At 38.2% G+C, this 19,884-nt stretch overlaps 1 protein-coding gene across 1 annotated transcript in view; it reads right to left on the bottom strand.

Moving 5' to 3' along the window:
* Positions 1-1,775: 1,775 nt before the first annotated feature.
* Positions 1,776-19,884, bottom strand: part of gabra4 (gamma-aminobutyric acid type A receptor subunit alpha4) — a 35,148-nt gene continuing 17,039 nt past the window's right edge. Inside the window, exons 7-9 of the mRNA XM_056244712.1 lie at positions 17,726-17,878; positions 11,267-11,529; positions 1,776-2,627 (exon numbers count right to left, since the gene is read on the bottom strand). Coding sequence (XP_056100687.1) covers positions 2,106-2,627; positions 11,267-11,529; positions 17,726-17,878 — 938 coding nt within the window. The 3' untranslated portion in view covers positions 1,776-2,105. The remainder of the gene's footprint in view (positions 2,628-11,266; positions 11,530-17,725; positions 17,879-19,884) is intronic.

Below are 19,884 nucleotides of genomic sequence, written 5' to 3'. Positions count from 1 at the left end.
ACACTAGCTCTGGATTGACGATATTCATTTCTTGATTTTAATAGGTAATGATATGGTTTCTTAAATCTAAAATCTTATAGTCAGTTCTGTTTTCTTTGATGCGTGAATACATATTTGTTGCGTACCTGCCATCCAATAATCGCAAAAAGCTTTGTGCTTTGTTACTTTTAATATGAAGCAAAAATTCGGTCGATTTTATAACGAAATTTAAACAATTAATGTTGTTTTGGTGCTCTTTAATACAGCGTGACAGATCACAGATCAAACACACGTGAACTGATCATCTCTTCTGCTTTACTACTGGTTATAGCAGCAAATAAACATGGGTGAACGTCAGAAGAAATGTTGAAAGATACAGTACAACTTACTGAAATGAATCCTCTCTCATGTAATCACCCAACCAGTGTTTTAACCGTGCAAGATGTCAATAAAACATACATACAGTGACTCTACAACGCCACTTAAAAAAGCTATTCAGAAAGCTATTCAATGTTCATAAGCCATTAGTTAGCTAGAAAACTAACTATAGAGAAGAGCATTTTGCTAAATATATGCACTGTATTACATATTCATTCGATTTTTATTTAACCTGTTAGTGATGTCTTGATTATTTAATGTATGTTTGATTAAAACAAGTTATTACAGTGTATTGTCGTTTAAAAGTTTATATTTCACCAATAAACTGGAGTAGAAACAATTCTGTTGGTAAAAAGTTGATATAAAAACTGTGGCTACTGCCTCAGGTTTAGCTATCTGAGTGTTGATTATTTAATAAGTTTGAATAATTAATTGATTATTACTTTAATATTTATTTTTTGTTTCGGTTTTCGGGCCAAGTGCATCCTGAATTTTTGGTTTCGGCTCATAATTTTCATTTTCGGTGCATCCCTAGCCATATGCACATTCACATCTATAAAAAAAATATAAAAAAAAAATTCAGTTTCTCACACAAAGCTATCATATGGCTTCAAAGTCATCTGGGCTTCTTTAATGATGATTTTTTTGGTTGTCATTTTTGGACGTTGACATCAAACATTCTACTAAACATTTCCTTTTTTGTTCCATGGGACCATTTTTGAGTGATCTATTCCTTTAACATTGACTTTTTGTGACAACTAATAGTTGGTGGATAATGAAGACCTCGACCAATCACGGTTTAAATCCAATTTACACATACAAAAACAGCCCTATGTGGATTGGTGGAGGTTTTCACCGTCCTCTGGCTCTTCTATGACAACATCGGTCTGTTTAACCCTCTTATTGTTCGAAATGACTCCAGAAGCATCATGCCGTGTGCTTCATTTGGAGAAACTCCTTGTCCTTGTTTATAGCAGAGAATGTATCAGCTATAAGACAAAAAGTACTGAAACAATGGAAATTAAAACTCAAATCGAACTGAACTAAACTAAAAACAAGCCATTCAACTTCAAAAACAATGAGAGAAAACCATAATTTGAGCTTTAACGACTTAATTTGTAACGACGACAATTCTTTTAGTCTCTTTAAAAAATAAAAGACATGCATATGTGTTTTTCGCTGATCAGCACACGCTCCCTTCAAACGTTTCCTCTCGGCGAGAAAACACAGAATAGATACCATTCATGAAAGAACTGAAAGAAATACTATGTCAGAAATATGTCTTCTTGGCAGACATCCACAAGGTCAGTTCAGATCTATTGGGTTCTTCGAAAGAAGGATTTTTTCCCCCCCGGAAGTGTCTCTATATAAAAATAGACTAAACGGCCCTGGTATTGGTCTGTCCTATTTAGTAGCATTGTTTCTTCTTCAGTGTGTCCGGCGATAAATAGGACAGGCCGGAAATATGGCTATTCAAGACAACAGATAAATCTATTGGATTGTTTTTTAATGTAATTATTTTTACTTATCATAATATATCCACATGCTTAATCTTGTGTACGGCCCTTTCGATAAACAACAAAAAAGTTATCTTCTGTGCGCTCGTCCAGTTTTGTCTGCCGTAACAGAATTTCGTTTCTTGGAATTGCTTGGAACAATAGTTGAAGTAATCCTTTAGAGGGCTCTTTATTTCATTTGTTCAGCGAGTTGTAGAAAAAAAAGGGTACAAACAACCAAGCCTGTTCCTGTTAGCCTCCCTTGGCCTCCATGGTTTCTTTGGATAAGTAAACCACCCAGTACACCATATTGAATGCCCCAAAGGACACTGGGAATAAAATACGTGCATATTCGTCGATCTTGCTGGCTCCTCCGGTCGCAGGAGCGGCAGGTTGAGGTGCGGCCTTGGCTTCCTTCTTTTTAATATTTTCTAATTTCGGGCCGAGGAGATGGTGAAGAGGGGCGGAGCCAGCGGTCGCTCCGGGCGACGGTTTCTCGGGAACTGTTGGCGTAGAGGGCGGGGCTGGCGGTGTGGTCTTGGAGGAAGGGGCTGCATTTGATTGGCTGGCAGAACTGGGGCTTAGACGTGACTGGCTGGAGAAACTGCTGGTACCCTCTGAGGTGGAAGATGATTGGCTGGTCAGAGTTGGTTTGGATGTGGCTGCGGCGCTCTTGCTAGACGTTTCGGTTCTTTGGGTTTTCTTGGAGTCCGGTTGAGACTGAATGCTGGAGTTGACGCGTTTTCGCAGGTTGCCGTTGGTATCCGAGGTTTGCTGTTGGGTAAAAGAGAGAAAACGTAACTAAAGTGCACAACGGATGTTCTCAGCAAACCCATAGATCATTTATCCTGCACTGTAAAAAAACAACAAAAAAACATTATATGTATATTTCAAAGTTGTGAATAAAATAAAGATTATTGCAGTACATTTTACAAGAAAATATTTCAGTATTTATATGTAAAAATTTCACATTTACTTAATTATTTGCACACTTTACAAGAATTTTTGAGTGAAAATTCTATGTAAATGTTACACTTTTTATTTTGTGTCTGTATATTGCTGTTCAAGTTGCAACTAAAACAATTAGTCGGGTAACCAAACAGTTAATGGTCCCCTTTAACTTCCATAGTATGAAGTCACTGTTTGGTTACCCATATTCTTCAAAATAACAAATTTTGTGTTCAGCCAAATAAATAAATTCATACAGGTTTGGAACAACTTGAGGGTGAGTAAATAATGGGAGAATTTAAATTTTTGGGTCAACTATTCCTTTAAACTGGATGCTGACAGTAACTTTAAACATAAAGCAAGCAGAGATGGAGACAACTGTAATATGAAGCAATATAAAATCAAGTTTTGGTTTAATAATATTTTCTAAATGTTTTGATGACACTATTGCATTGCCAAACTTGCGTTTTTAATGAGAAGACATGCAAGAGTCTCGCAACAGTCTCTGACACAAACGATTCAAAGTAAATTCAGAAATTGAGGAAACCATTGTATTGCAGGCAGCTAAAATAATGACTCTTTACACACAACATTTCTGTTTGTAGAATATTTAAAAGCATCATTGAAGACATTTTAAAGGAGATGTCAGGAACCGAATGTGTCCCATGCAGCGAGCAGCGCGTGTCTGTTTTGTGCAACCGAGCAGACGTCACGCTTGCAGTAACGTTCAGGGCTGTAAGGAGCTTTTATGATCAGATGGTTTGCTGTTAGTGGGTGTACGGAGGAGGAGGAGGGTGGAGCTATTCTATAAACAGCTTTTTTCATATAAACAAGGACAAGAGATGAGTCCACTCAGTGTGTGTGTGTATGTGTGTGGCCTGGTAAAGCCTACATTATGGGAACAAAATAACACCTCAAAGATGGCAATATCCGAAATCCTTGTCCTTGTGAGGAAATGTTTTGGTCCCTATGATGAAAACAGCTTATTAATCAAATCAAGTGATGCTTTTGACAATGTAAAAATCCAGAAAGTTTTCTGTGATGGGTAGGTGTAGGGGTAGTGTAAGGGGAGATAATTTACTGTTTGTACAGTTTAAAAATCATAATGTCTATGGAAAGTCTATGGTAGGTCCCCATAAAACATGACAACAAAACGTGTGTGTGTGTGTGTGTGTGCATGTGTATGTGAAATTCCTGATTGAAAGTGCATTTTTCAATGCACGAAAACAAGCAAGTTTTCAATAACACTTTCAATGACCCGCTTTCTGTCTTCTTGGCCATACTGTATGAGGAAACTATATATATATAACACTATTACACTAAATCACACAAATTACTTAAAGTATATGTAATAGAGTACAGTACAGTGCTGTTCTGTACATGAGCTAAACACATACACTGGGATTATAGTGAAGAGAGATCTTTCTTTCTCTCACTGGACCTGATAGCCCAGTTTCACCCTCAAATTTTTCACCATTTCCTCTGAGAATTGAACAGTTGGCAAAGTGTAATTGGTGTCTTGTGGTGTATGGAAAATATGTTAGAGCAAGCTGTGAGGAGAGAAGAAAGAGACTCAATACAACAGCTCTGTGAGACGTAAGCTGTGTATGAATTCCTACCTTCATCATAGAACGTACTACATTTGACGATTAACTCACTTGTCATAGGTACATGTAGGCATGCAGGTGTGCAACATAAATACATTCCTACACCTCATGCTTTGACCTACTGTATGATCAGACCCACAAAGAACATTTGGGGGCCATTCTTAGGGCCATTCACACCAAGGACAATAACTATAATGATTACGATATAGTTTTAGTAATCGCTCAAATGTTAAAGAATAGCAGAGTCCACACCACAACTATAACGGTACAGATATCGTTGGAATCACTTTCAGAATTTTTTTTTTTTTCAGCTGATAAATGTTGATAAAAAACATTGACAGCCAAACAGAGTCCATTCTGCTTTAAAGAGCTCCAGCTCGTGTTTATAATAGAGGGTGTGCGCATGACGTCACCGTCGGCCGGAGTGAATGCGGTCACGCCCACAAGTGGCAAAAAGACTGAGCGGCAGCATTTGTTTTCAGCGTGAATGCCGTGAAAAACACACAAAACACATCTAAAACGGGAAAGAGCTTTGCGATTGACTGTACAAGATTTGACCAGAAATCTGAGGTGCTGTATATTTTTACAGACTGCAAAAAGCTACAGAACAGACTATATTCTGCATAATTGGATGTTTTTAAATAAACACTGACAAAAAACTATACAAGTTAGGCTGGACGATATGATGATATACAGTATAACATTAATGTAAGTGATCACTCGGATTTAGACCTATCTATATTGTATTTATATAAAACGTTTACAGGCAAATTTTCTTAATTTATATCCCCGGCGTCGAAATCAGGCGCATATAAATGTCAGGAAACACGATTCCTGGCTGCATGTCAATATCCATGGATCACTGGATCTTTGATAAGTTGTAAGGAACACTATATCGAGTCCAACTTTTAGTTTAAACTGATAATAGTTTGTTTTACCCGTGTTTTCGCAGTTTCCCCTATTAACTCCAGCCACCCAGCAGCTCTTTTGCCACTCAGTCCGGCTGAGGGGGGCGTGTTCCGGCGGGAAAGTCACGTTAATGCATTCCCTCTATAAACAGGGCCACAGCCCGTTCTCATCCCAAGGCGTCATGCATGTGACGCTTTTGACATTTCGTCTAAATCCGACGCACATGGCATCCTTTAGCGTCTATATGAGACACAGATCCCAAGGCGTCATAACCGTACCCTACCCCAGACCAAAAACCTACCCATAACAGTGCGTGTTATGTTGACGCTAAAGGATGCCATGTGCGTAAAATTTCGACGAAATGTCATATGGCGTTACCTGTATGACACCAAAGGATGAGAATGTATTGGGTTCCCCGATAACGCTCACTCTTAGCGCGCTAAGAAGACTCGAAAGATATATCTTACCAAAGTTGTTTATGTTCCTAAGTGTGTTCCCCGAAGTGTCCCTTAGGAAGCTTCTTAACCTCTTAGGTTCGAAGTGAAGGCGCTGAATTAGTTGGCATCGATTGCTCAGGAATCGATTTTCCACTTCACGCGAAGGTGCATTACGGCGTTAAGAAAGACAACGCGTTCTATGCAAATGAAACATTCCTCAAATTATTCCAGTAACATTTATTTGAACATAGTTTAAGTTATCAGTAAAATATAGACTATTGATTAAATTATCAAATTGTCAGTTATATGTTCACACGATATGTTGTGACGGGTAGACGAACCGGGTATCCCTCTCTAATCATCCACCCTCCTTATCCCGTTGTGAAACTCTTTGGTCATTTTTTTTTAGAAATGCTAATAGTCTTGTCCACTTCAATGATGTATGCTAAGCTATCTAAAAGTGGTACCGCCAGAACCGGAGATCGGTTGAATCGATTCAAAAACGGTAAAACTCAACAGTTTAACTCTGGGGGAGTTGTAAAATGAGCCTATTTCCAAAAAAAGTGGAGTATCCCTTTAAGGCCTTAAAGCTAAATTACGCCGCGTTAGCCTGGCAAGCGCAGGTCTGAGAAGGTCCAGCAGCTCCATAATGAGTTGTCTTGGGAGGCGAATTGTTTTTAATATAGCCACGTCAGGCAAAATGTCAAAAGGGCTTAAGTTTTGCCGAATAAAAAAATTGACATGGACTAAACGGCTCCGCGGCCGGCGCCGTCCTAGATTCAATACAAGGACACGTTGGATCGCTGCCATAGTTGGTCGCTTACTGGACACCACCATGCTTACCCATTTATAGATCTTAGCCATTTAGAGCCAAATTGTTTGCCCAATTTTAATTATCAAAAGCGATTGCCAATTTAAACGCTTTAATGACATTATGAAATAGCCTAGGCGAATTACCACCATATTAGTTCTGACACCAAATAAAGTCAACTTTATAAATAGGCCTGTATCCATTGCGAACATACACTCACCTAAAGGATTATTAGGAACACCATACTAATACTGTGTTTGACCCCCTTTCGCCTTCAGAACTGCCTTAATTCTACGTGGCATTGATTCAACAAGGTGCTGAAAGCATTCTTTAGAAATGTTGGCCCAAATTGATAGGAAAGCATCTTGCAGTTGATGGAGATTTGTGGGATGCACATCCAGGGCACGAAGCTCCCGTTCCACCACATCCCAAAGATGCTCTATTGGGTTGAGATCTGGTGACTGTGGGGGCCATTTTAGTACAGTGAACTCATTGTCATGTTCAAGAAACCAATTTGAAATGATTCGAGCTTTGTGACATGGTGCATTATCCTGCTGGAAGTTGCCATCAGAGGATGGGGACATGGTGGCCATAAAGGGATGGACATGGTCAGAAACAATGCTCAGGTAGGCCGTGGCATTTAAACGATGCCCAATTGGCACTAAGGGGCCTAAAGTGTGCCAAAAAAACATCCCCCACACCATTAAACCACCACCACCAGCCTGCACAGTGGTAACAAGGCATGATGGATCCATGTTCTCATTACGCCAAATTCTGACTCTACCATCTGAATGTCTCAACAGAAATCGAGACTCATCAGACCAGGCAACATTTTTCCAGTCTTCAACTGTCCAATTTTGGTGAGCTCTTGCAAATTGTAGCCTCTTTTTCCTATTTGTAGTGGAGATGAGTGGTACCCGGTGGGGTCTTCTGCTGTTGTAGCCCATCCGCCTCAAGGTTGTGCGTGTTGTGGCTTCACAAATGCTTTGCTGCATACCTCGGTTGTAACGAGTGGTTATTTCACTCAAAGTTGCTCTTCTATCAGCTTGAATCAGTCGGCCCATTCTCCTCTGACCTCTAGCATCAACAAGGCATTTTCGCCCACAGGACTGCCGCATACTGGATGTTTTCCCCTTTTCACACCATTCTTTGTAAACCCTATAAATGGTTGTGCGTGAAAATCCCAGTAACTGAGCAGATTGTGAAAAACTCAGACCGGCCCGTCTGGCACCAACAACCATGCCACGCTCAAAATTGCTTAAATCACCTTTCTTTCCCATTCTGACATTCAGTTTGGAGTTCAGGAGATTGTCTTGACCAGGACCACACCCCTAAATGCATTGAAGCAACTGCCATGTGATTGGTTGATTAGATAATTGCATTAATGAGAAATTGAACAGGTGTTCCTAATAATCCTTTAGGTGAGTGTATTTTATTATTAGTCTTAAAATGTCCATAACATAAAATCATTGTTGAGCCACATCATTGTCAACATCCCATAGTTTGACTTGTACTGATTTCTAAAGACTGCTGCACAGTGGCGGCGACTAGCGTCTTGAGCTCAAACAACGCTAAGAGAGAGCTTACGAATGGTCCAGACCAACCTTACGAAAGTGTGACTTACAGAAGATATACTTAGCGTACGAACGTGTCGGGAATCGTGCCATGAAGTTAAGAGAGAGGTTAAGGAATAGGTTAAGAACTACTTAGCGGTAAGAACGTTTTGGGGAACCGGGCCCAGAGCGGTATTGTGCTTTGGTGTGGACACTAATATAGATATCACTATAGTTGTCTGTTATCATTCTTGGTGTGAGCAGGCCTTAAATCTGTAGTTAAACAAGTACTCTCACCACAACAAGCAACTACTTTTTCCTGGCATCTACGGCACTTTTTCTCCCAGTACTCCTTTGGATAGCAAAGTGTCTGGTTCTTGAACGGTTCAGATCTCAGCAGATGCAGTTCTCGGACCCAGGGATTCAAAAGGATTGCTGGAATCCTACCCATAATGCAGAGTTCACGTCATTTCCCTGATCATTTGTATCCTTTGCTTATTTTCTCTCTCTCAGCTCTCTGTCTGTCTAGGTAAAGAACATTTTCTTTTCAGTTTTTTCCCCCCCTTTCTTTTACCGAATAGGAACATCTATTAAAGGCAGCTCATTAATCCGTGGCCGTTCTGTGGTCAGCACATACACAGACTTAAATTGCTCCATATTGTGATTTTCTCTTAATGTGACTTATTGGGTTCAGATCAAGCATATAAAAACACAAGAGGGAATTGCGGCATTTATATACACGCACTGTCTGAGAAAATGGAAAGCCCCATTAAGATCCTGTAATTCGTCCTGTTACTTTCTAAATCATCGTATTTAAAAAAAGAAAGAAAAAGTATTGCATATCAAAACTTAAACCACCAGCAAAAGTTTAGAATAATAATAATTATTTTTAATGTATTTGAGAGAGGCCTCTTAAGCTCACTATGGCTGCATTTATTTGATCAAAAATACAGGAAAAAAACCTCTAATATTGTGAAATATTATTACAAATCTAAATAACGGTTTTCTATTATAATATTTTTTTAAAATGTAATTTATTCCTGTGATGCAAAGCTGAATTTCTAGCATCATTACTCCAGTCTTCAGTGTCACATGATCCTTCAGAAATCATTCTAATACGCTGATTTGCTGCTCAAGAAACATTTCTCATTATTATCAATGTTGAAACAGTTGTGCTGCTTCGTATTTTTGTGGAAACTGTGATTAATTCAGAAAGTTCAAAAGAACAGAAATTTATTATAGAAATCTTTTGCTACATAATAAATGTCTTTACTGTCACTTTGATCATTTTAATTAGTCTCTTCTGAATACAGTTTCTTCACCATAGTTTATTATTTATATTATTTTAGTATTGTTCCAAACTTTTGCCTGGTTACTCTAGTTGGTGAAAGTCTAGCTATGAAACTCTGAAGCAGTACTGAACATTAGGAATGTGAGTGCTGAGATAATGCCGATGAATTCCCAGGCTGGATTATTTGTAACGCGTATGAATTCAAACGTACAGTAGTTCCCGCTGTGTTGAGCTCACCGACTGAGTCATACGAGCTCCAATAACCTGCATCTGCTGAGATTTTCCACATTCACCGTAAAGAACCCCATCCTTCTACTCGGCGAACGGAAATGTGTGTTATGATGAGCAGAAGACAGAGAGGGGGAGACAAGGAGGAAGAGAAATATTGGTGGTTTGAAAGGCTTACAGAGAGCCACCATTAGATAAGGGACATTAACATCTTCAACAGCCTGTAAAAACGAACGACCAAAAAACAGGCCCGTAATACATCACGTCAACAGTCAGACACACTCTCACTAAGTCTCACAGCTGTCAGCATGTGCCACTTCTAATCCGCCATCTCAGCTTACGCACATTATCCCAGCAAAAGACCAAACCCACAGCGCACAAGCACACTCGCAATGTGCTGCTCTATCAGCTGTAATAAAACTAGCATCCGTTTCGTGACGTTTACGCTACAAAACTCCCATGATGCCCCAACGGTGGCTCATCTTACTCGACGCAAAACACAAAAAATACAACAACAAATGACTTGACTTTGTGTTACTCCTTCCTTAGCTGCTTTACTTTTATGCATACTACTTTTACACATTATTTATTTTATTGCAGAAGTGTTAGAAGATGAAACCGTGGCCGGAACTCAAAACCAGTGAAGAACAAGGACAGGTCATTTAACCCAAAATCAAAAGACAATATAAATAATAAGAAACTATGTTTTGCTTCAGGAAAATGAAGACTATTAACATTTGTTGCATTGCAACATTATTTACCTGACATATTTCCACAGATTATTATGAGTGGAATGTGGAAAAATAACGATATTTAGAAGTGTTTATGCACCATATACAGTATACATACACATGTTATACTGCCTTGAATTTAGGGTTAAAATACATTTAAATGAAATACATTTTATTAAAATAACAAATTACAATTATGTATCTTTTTTTTACTGAAAACCAGTTTTGAAAATCTAATGAGAATCACAGAGAATGAGAATTACCAAAAAAACAACAACACAAACTCAAAAGGACGCATTACATTATGATTATGATATTTATGATTAAAAAATATTCTTAGTTCCCATAAAGATAATGCACATGCAAAAAACCTAAATGGTTCTTAAAATAGCTTTTATTTTCTTTATGCAAAATGAAACAATATCTTATTTTACATATAAAATTTAGTTTCCATGCATTTTGTGTGCTGCTGATAAAAAAAAAAAAAAAGCTATTAAACTTGCCATAAAATACTACTGGTTGAGACTGTAATAAGATGAAAGACCTGTGTGACCAAAACACTCTTCCCATCATTCTTTTTGGCAGCATCCGAATGATAAAATACAGGTTGCACCAACCATCTTGGTAAGTAAAACTTTGCCAGTGCGTCCACTTTTCCCCCATTGAAAATCACTTGAACGCACATAACATCATAATTATGTCTTTGGAGCTTGTAATAGGAAGCTCTCAGGAGGAGTTGAAGGCAGCATTAGAACTGCAGCATTAATAAATGAACTGATGTACAGCGTAACATCTATTATACACAGTTTCAGACATGGCTCGTCCCATCAAATGTTAAAGTAACTGTGTGTTTTATAATGTAGATGTGGTGTTTGTAATGTGTGTAACAGCATCTCACCTGTAGAACCTCCTCTGTGTCTTTGGCTTTGCCTGACGCTGTGGAGCTCTTGGCACTGGCGGCAGCGGCGGCCTGTTTTCTCTTGGCTCTCTCCGCCTGCGCGTTGGTGAAGTAGTTCACGGCGGCAAACTCGATGAGAGCAGAGAAGACGAAAGCGAAACACACCGCGATGAACCAATCCATGGCCGTGGCGTACGAGACCTTGGGCAGAGAGTGACGCGCGCTGATGCTGAGGGTCGTCATCGTGAGCACGGTGGTGATTCCTGTGAGAAACACAAAGAGAAGAGTACATTCAAATAGGTCCTGTTATGCTTTTTTACATTTTCAGCTTTCTTTAGTGTGTAATGTTGCTGTTTGAGCATGAAAAGGTCTGCAAAGTTACAAAGCACAAAGTCACTCCAAAGGGAGTTATTCTCTATATCTAACTCCTTGAAACGCCTCCATTGTAGTCTTGAGTTTTCTTCTGGGAACGAACACGTCACAATATTCCTCATCTAAATAATTCCCGCCCAAGGCATATGCAAAATAAAGGGGCGGGGCCTGATTGAGTTAGTTAGTAGTGTGTTGAAACTTACAGTTATGTAAGGGGCGGGACATTTCACAAACAGGCTGGAAGCAATTGACCAATCAGAACACACTGGTCCAGCCGACCAATCAGAGCACAATGCACTTTTCGGAAGGAAGGGCTTCATAGAGACAGGAACTAAACAGTGTTACTGACAGACTGGGAAGAGAGGAGCTGCAACTATGTACAAACTAATGTGTTTTTATGAAAATGTGTGAATATATGCATACAATTCTGATACAAACTCCTGCCAACCACTTTATCTGATATCATTTTGTCTGCAACAATTAAGTTATGATAATTAAAATGGTCTGTAATGAGTTGAGTGTGAACATACTGCTCTTTATGGGTCATTTCTACTGACATAATCTGTCTTTATTGCTTATAAACCGGTAAAACTGCTTCACCTGTGACTGCAAATCATGTAAACAAACTGTTTGAGTATCATTCCAATAGTCCATAAGTGTCTATTAGTGATAATAATTCCTTTATTCTCTTCTCTTTCCAGTCTGTGTTTCCCTTAGGAGTTCATTAAAACTGACCACCATGAAACAATGTAATTTGCTGAGAGTTTAAAATCAATGAGCAAAACTATTAGTGCCCCATTAGTTTACCACAAAAGTCCATAACATTAGGCTAACAGAAGAAACTGCATATAAAGACACAATAAGGCATAATGAAACAATAAATGAAGACCCTTTAACAATCAGGGAACCTTTCCATTGCACAAACGTTTTTTCTTCTTCTTTTTTTCTAATATAAAAATGGTTCATTTAAGAAGTGTTCACTGAAAGGTTCTTTGGGGAACCAAAAATGGTTATTCTATGGCATCACTGCAAAAAAAAAAAAAAATTAAGAGCTAATGAGAAAAAAAATAGCAAAGGGTCTTGATTTTATCCTTCAAGAATTGTTTGAATCATGAAAACAGCTGAGAAATGAAGGGATTTGTGATGTCAGTCAAATGCACATAAAACAATATAGGAAAAATGTCTTATTTAGGAGTATTTTCTCCTCCTTTATGATGAGCTATATTAGTTACATTTTATTATTTGGATTTTATATATTTTTTTTACCAATGTTCTGCACCTCACAATGTTCAGCTTGCAGGACTTCTCCAAACATTCACGTTTTGGTCAATCTACAGGTGTATTTGGTTTATGGGGTCATCCCAAACGAGGAACTCTATAGCAGTAACACTGTGAACCACCAGGGGGAGTCAGGAGTTCACTCTTAACCTGAATGTCTTAAGTTGGAAGCGTTTCTGCCACAGAGCAGTGAGCATGCCAGACGTGAGTCACACACACACACACACACACCAACACACAAATACACACAATCACGGAGGCAGCCTGTATCCCTTCTCCTCCCTCCCACACACACACAGAATCTCTCTCGACTCACACATACACCCACATGCACACGCTAATAAAACATAAGAAAACACACACACACAAACCTCTTGCACATAAAGCCAACCCCGCACACAAGACTAACACACTCTCCTACATATTTTCTCTGTATTCTTGAGTTTGCAAGTGCCTGTACGTTAGAAATAAACACGGACATGAAAAGACACTTTCACAAGTAATGGTTTGTTGGTTGGCGTGACAGCTGTTTTCTGAACCACTCGAGTCCACTTGAAACGAAGCCTGTCAAGAACATGTCTGGGTCATATTTCAACAACAACAACAAAAAAATCTATGTTTATTTCTATTTTTTTGCATTTGCATTATTTGTATGACATTAAGCACATGTGCCCTCTGTTCTTATTATCGTAATGTTGTTTTTTACTCTAATGTGCTTATTTACTTTATGCTTATTTAATAAAAACACTATTAAAGTACTTTTTATACGCTAATACAATACTAAAAATACAATACTATTAATCTAATATTGAAAATCAAGAATTAAAATAAAAACCATTACAATAATGACAATTTGTGGGGAAAGTGTTTAATTGACAAAAAGAAAATATTGAAAAATAAAAACAACTTAATGGTCCTAAAATATTTAATTTTGTTAATATTTCAAAAATAATAATTTTTATTTCATATATTATTTGATATATTATGTAAATATTTTACTTTAAATATATATATATATTTTTGGGGGTGGTGAACATGACCTGTGCATGATCTCTCTCTATACATGCACCCTAAAATACATGTCTCAAAGCTGCTATACTCTGCAGAAATTGCCTTCCGTGAGTATCATTCTTTGCATCTCTTACCACATACCTGTGGTAGACAAACACAAGAGCTGTTCTGTGCATGCATTTTGTCAAAGGACAAACCCATGAATAAAACAGTGAAGTTAACACCTCTACCTGAGTTACCTAGCTACAGTGGTAAACAGGTGCCGCTAGTGCTCACGGTGGCACTCGGATCTGCGGGGGCAGGCCGAGGGATTTGCATCGAACTCTTGCCTATAAGATGAGCTCACAGCTCTGGAGAATCATCCACACTCTCTGGAAAACTTCACACGATCACAGCGCACTCACAAACGCCCACATACAGACCGATCTGGAGCGATCAATAGGTACATCACAAGCTACATTTAGCCAGAGGTGCTGGATGTGTTTTTTCTTCTGTTTCACTGCCGAATCCACAGTACTGTGAGAGCGTTGCTTTAGTGCCTTTCTGCTATTGGCTGAGAAGGATGAGGATGTCGCCAATACAAGCAAACACGAATAATAGAACAAACAAATGGGGTTACAGAGCCGGTCACGGCCTTCAATCGGATGCTAACTAATAGAAAAAGTAACTAATTTAAAGTAAAAGTTCAGCTTTAAAGACAATTATGTCAATATATACTCACAATATGTTTCGACTACCTTTCTTATATACTTGGCATGTGAAGATGCGTTGTGTCAGATTTGATGTCAATGACACCAAATAGCATCAATTTCTAGGTGAACTATCCATTTTAAACGGGTCCTATTCTATTTTATATTCTAGTTTATGGCATGGATATGTGAAAGTATTATTAGCATATGCGCATATGCTAATGTCTTCAAGGTCCGACTCGCGTCAAGTCAGATTCATTTGTATGGCATTTTACACAATACACATTGTTCAAAAGCAGCTTGTTATGCTTATAATGTCTTAATATCTCCGTGGCATTTAGCAAAGCTGTATGAATGTAATATAGTTTACTTTCTCCAACGAAACATACAAGCAATCAAGCAGGTGAGATTTGCTATATACTGTAGTACAGGCCTACACGAGTGTATGTATGCAGATAAAGTTGGACTTACTTATATAAAATCTTTGTATAAAGAGCTGGGTGATAATATAGTTTGCATTAACAAAATAAATAAAAAATCAGCAAGTTGAGATTTGATGTATATTATATATCGCACTTCATGAGTGTACTGTGTATGAGTGTACTGTTCTGACATTATAACTGAATGACCCATTTTTACAGCTTAAATGGTCTAAGTAGAGAAAAACGAGGCAAAACGTTTCATTAAACACTACCAAACTACTTTCAAACTACATTCTGCTGACAAAGGTAGTAAAAAAAATCAGTAACTGAGCCATTAGGAAGCCTTTCCAAAATACACTAGAGCCATGTGTAGAGAAAGCGAAATATGGAAGCCATCCCAGAACAGATAAACAACAGATCATTGTGGTCTCCTGCTGCGTCCATTCTGCACATGCACCGGCCATCAAAAACCCACCCTGTCATTACCCACAAACCCCTTCACTAAGCACACTTCCATCTAGGACACCAAAAGCCGCTCCTCTGGCCCGAGTCCAAGCGCACCGCACTGTTAGTAGCCATCTGAAGGTGGGTCATTGTTACACTTTTCCAGTGGAGAATGAGAGCGTGCTATTCTCAGCATCTCTAGTGCCCCAGGTGAAGTGTGGAGGGAAACAGGAGGTGTGTGCACGAGCGTGTGTCAGTGTATGTAGATGTGTTTTTGTCATGTAAAGATGCAGCACACATGAGTTTTCAGGACTGATCGGGCACATGGTGCTCAAGCGATGCCTGCCAGTGGAAACGAGAGCTTGAGCCTCCTAACTATTAAGACTGTATGGGCAGGTGAACTCATGAACATGAAGCTCGTTTAACAAGCGTACACTCACTCACATTTTTTTGTTCACTTGATCCTGCAACACACAAAAATCAAACTCTATCATTTTCATAGTACTGGGTATCGCCAATTACCTCATGATATGATACACTTCAATCGTGACACGCGTTATGATTCAGTAGCTTGTGATGCATCACAGCATCATGCATCAGGACTGAAGCCAAACCAAACTAACACTTTAACACAAACAGAAAACACCCTTCACATAGATGATTATCTTGCTTCACACATATATTCTGGGTTAGTAATTAATCCTTGGTTGTCAAGATTTGAGATTTCACACTGTACATACTCTACCATTCAAAAGATTTATTAAAGAGGACCTATTATGCTTTTTCAACTTTTAGTGTAATGTTGCTGTTTGAGCATGAAAAGGTCTGCAAAGTTACAAAGCTCAAAGTCACTCCAGCGGGAGTTATTCTCGAGAATAATAATGATATAGATCTATATCAGTGTCTGTTTCTGAACTCCCTGAAACGCATTTTCTTCCATGAACGAACACGTCACAATATCCCTCATTTCAATAATTCCCGCTAAAATCATATGCTAAAAAGGGGGCGGGGCCTGTTTAAGTTAGTTAGTAGTTTGTTGAAAGTGAAACCTGGGGTTATGGTAAGGGGCGGGACATATCTGAAACACGCTTAAAGCGGTTGACCAATCAGAACACACTGGGCCAGCCGACCAATCAGAGCACATTGTGTTTATCGGGGCTTCGTAGAGACAGGAACTAAACAGTGTTACTGACAGACTGGGAAGAGACGAGCTGCAACAATGGAGAATATGTGAAAAATAATGTCTTTTAACAAAAATCAAGCTTGAAAACCTATTCTAGTAGCTCCCAAATACAAAATCAAGTTGCATTTATTTGATCTAAAATAGAGGAAAAACAGTAATACTGTAAAATATTATTAAAATAACTGTTTTCTACTTGAGTATGTTTTAAAATGTAATGTATTCCTGTGGTGCAGAGATGAATTTTCAGCATTATACTCCAGTTTCTGTGTCACATGATCCTTCAGAAATCATTCTAATATGCTAATTTGCTGCTCAAGAAACATTTATTATTAATATCAATGTTCAAAACAGCTGTGCTGTTTAAGTTATCTTAAAATAAAGTTTAAAAGAACAGCATTTATTTGAAATAGATATATTTTGTAACATTATAAATGTAATTACTGTTACTTTTGATAAATATAATACATCCTTGCTGAATAAAAGTACTGAAACTGACCCCATTTTTTTTTTTAAACGATATTGTACCTATTGGCTTGTCCATCTATGTAAATGTGAGCATGTAAATCTGCTCTAGTTGTCATAAGAATTTACTATGCATAAAACAGAAAATGCAAGACAAAAAAAAAAAAAAGAATACGTCAGAAATCTCCAACCTCCATATATGAAAGTGTGAAAGTTTCCGTACAAAGTGCATGAATATCTAATGACACCAGCTTTAACGCAGTTCATAATCGTTTGTCATTTGCTAAACAATTTAATATCGCATCTCTAGTAAGGCACAACTTCACACTGTATATCCTCAGCAATGCAATCTGGGTAGAAAGTAATGCTAACCCACTTTCAAAAGCGGCCTTTACCTGAGGTTAAAAAAGAAATGAACCCAGCATTACACATAGCAGAATAAAACAAAATGATACAAAGAAAGAGAAGTGTAAAAAATGATAAATGGATAGAGGGAGGAAGGGAGACATGACAGAAGGAAACAGATCTCTTCTCCATATTTGCATGAAAATGGTGTTGGCGGCTCAAACAGTGCAGAAGATTTGAGAGTAACACATACCAAAGACAGTTCTGGCGGGTACGGATTCCTTATTTATCCAGAAAGACACTTGGGAAAGGATTACAGTCATGATGCAGGGGATGTACGTCTGAATCATGAAGTAGCCCATTTTCCGTTTCAAGTGGAAGTAGACCGTCATTACCACATATTCACCTGAAAGAGCAGAGAAACAGAAACGGGAAGTGCCTTATAATCCTGAAAGTGAACACGCATAGGAACAAGGTCAGAATGACAGTCTGTCACCACGGCAGACTTATTTTGGCTGAATAGCAAAGTTTTCTGGCTGTTAAGCTGCGCTGGCAGATTCATCTTATTTTAACAGAATGAGGCTTGCAGCCGTATTGGGAACCAGAGCTCCAGTCATCAAAACACACGCTGAATGCTCCAAATCTCTGATGTCATTTTGATAAGAAAGATGTAATAAATAAATAAACAATTGGTATTGTTTCCCCCCTCCCCCCTTCTGTTTAACTGAAGTACACAGTTGCTCTAAAAAAAAAACCAAGCCGTTCTGAAAGCGCTCACGCTGACCTTTACGTTTAAGCTGACATGTGGCATGAGTAAAATAGTTTTTCTTTTAATCTAGCTTACGTCGCTATCAAATATTCTCCGTGATCAGGTGACTCTCGGACACAGACCAGGTGACTCTGAACATGTGCGTGCTGAAAGATGGACGTGTGTGTGTGTGTATACGTGACTTTAAGAGTATTTGTTCAGACCTACTGACTTTTGGTGGAAGAAAACAATTGGCATTTGTAACGCACAGGCTAAACCGTAAAGGCATCAAATCTGTGGCGGCTCTATGTTTAAAATGTAATTCTTCCATTAGAGTGAGCAGTGGCCTATAATTAAGTCTAATCAAAGCTAGATTTGCATTTCCAGAAAGAAATTGAAAGTTCTTGCAATGCAGCACAAGGATAGACTTTTAGGTACGTTTAGGTTTTCTGTGTCAATTAAATAATGTTGTTTCACATATAGTCGCTGTAAAGAGTAACAGGCTCAAATTGGGAAGTTTAAGTGGTCATTTTGTTGACTGCATACGAAAATGCTGCATAATGTGACATAATAACAGCCAATCAAAGCATATTATATGTTATAGTTATGGAATGTAGGAGTTGGGAGTAATGTTTTCATGGTAGGGGCGACATAAAAAGAAATCAAGTTATTGTCAAAATGTCCATGTGGTCACAGCTGGCTTGGACATGTTTCTATAAGTGGTAAAACATATGAAAGAAGACACCCCTCCCACATTCATACACACACGTATATTCAATATGTGTATATATGGGTGTGTGTGTGTAAAAGTTTTATATTGATCGTACTTTCAACATTAATTGTCATCATTGCAAATTTTGCATTCTAAATCCCTTTCTTTCACCTACTTGCATATTGGAATTGTGATTGGTCGGGTCAAATGCATTATTAATTGTATTCGGCAAGGATGCATTCAACTGATCAAAAGTGACAGTAAAAACAGCAGCACAAATGTTTTTTTTTTTTGTTTTTTTTAAGATTAGAAAACCCCAAAATTAATATATTCTTCAATTCTCAATGGGGTTTAGACCTCAATATATGCTGCTTTGCAAGCACTACTCCAGTAAGATTTTTTTGAAAGACTAATACTTTATTCAGCAAGGATGCATTAAACTGATAAAAAGTGACAGTAAAGACAGCAACACAATTGTTTTCAACATTGCACATAATAAGAAATGTTTCCTGAGCATCAAATCAGCATATTAGAATGATTTCTGATGGATCATGTGACACTGAAGACTGGAGTAATGATGCTGAAAATTCAGCTTTGCATAACAAGAATAAATGACATTTTAAATATATTTAAATAAATTGGAATATTATTTCACAATAATACTTTTTTACTGTATTTTTGATCAGATAAATGCAGCCTTGGTGAACATAAGAGACTTAGGCTATGTTCAGACTGTCGGTCCAAATCAGATTTTTTTGCATATCCGTTTGAAATCCGATCAGATTTAGCCAGTGTGAACGGCAAAAATATCACATGAAAAGCGTCATTTACAAATCTGTTTACTGTTTACAGCTACATTCATATGTGGTTTGAAATCCTATTCAAATAGCCTTTATGGACATCCGTTTCAGTCTGACCGCTCTGACCGGATTTCGCATGGTTTATGTGACTT

This window comes from Rhinichthys klamathensis, unplaced genomic scaffold (genome assembly GCF_029890125.1).
Source record: "Rhinichthys klamathensis goyatoka isolate OS25496 unplaced genomic scaffold, OSU_Roscu_1.1 h1tg001054l_1, whole genome shotgun sequence".
NCBI classification, from domain to species: Eukaryota; Metazoa; Chordata; class Actinopteri; order Cypriniformes; family Leuciscidae; genus Rhinichthys; species Rhinichthys klamathensis.
The sequence above is the reverse complement of the archived record's forward strand: the minus strand, read 5'-3'. Positions and strand labels throughout refer to the sequence as shown.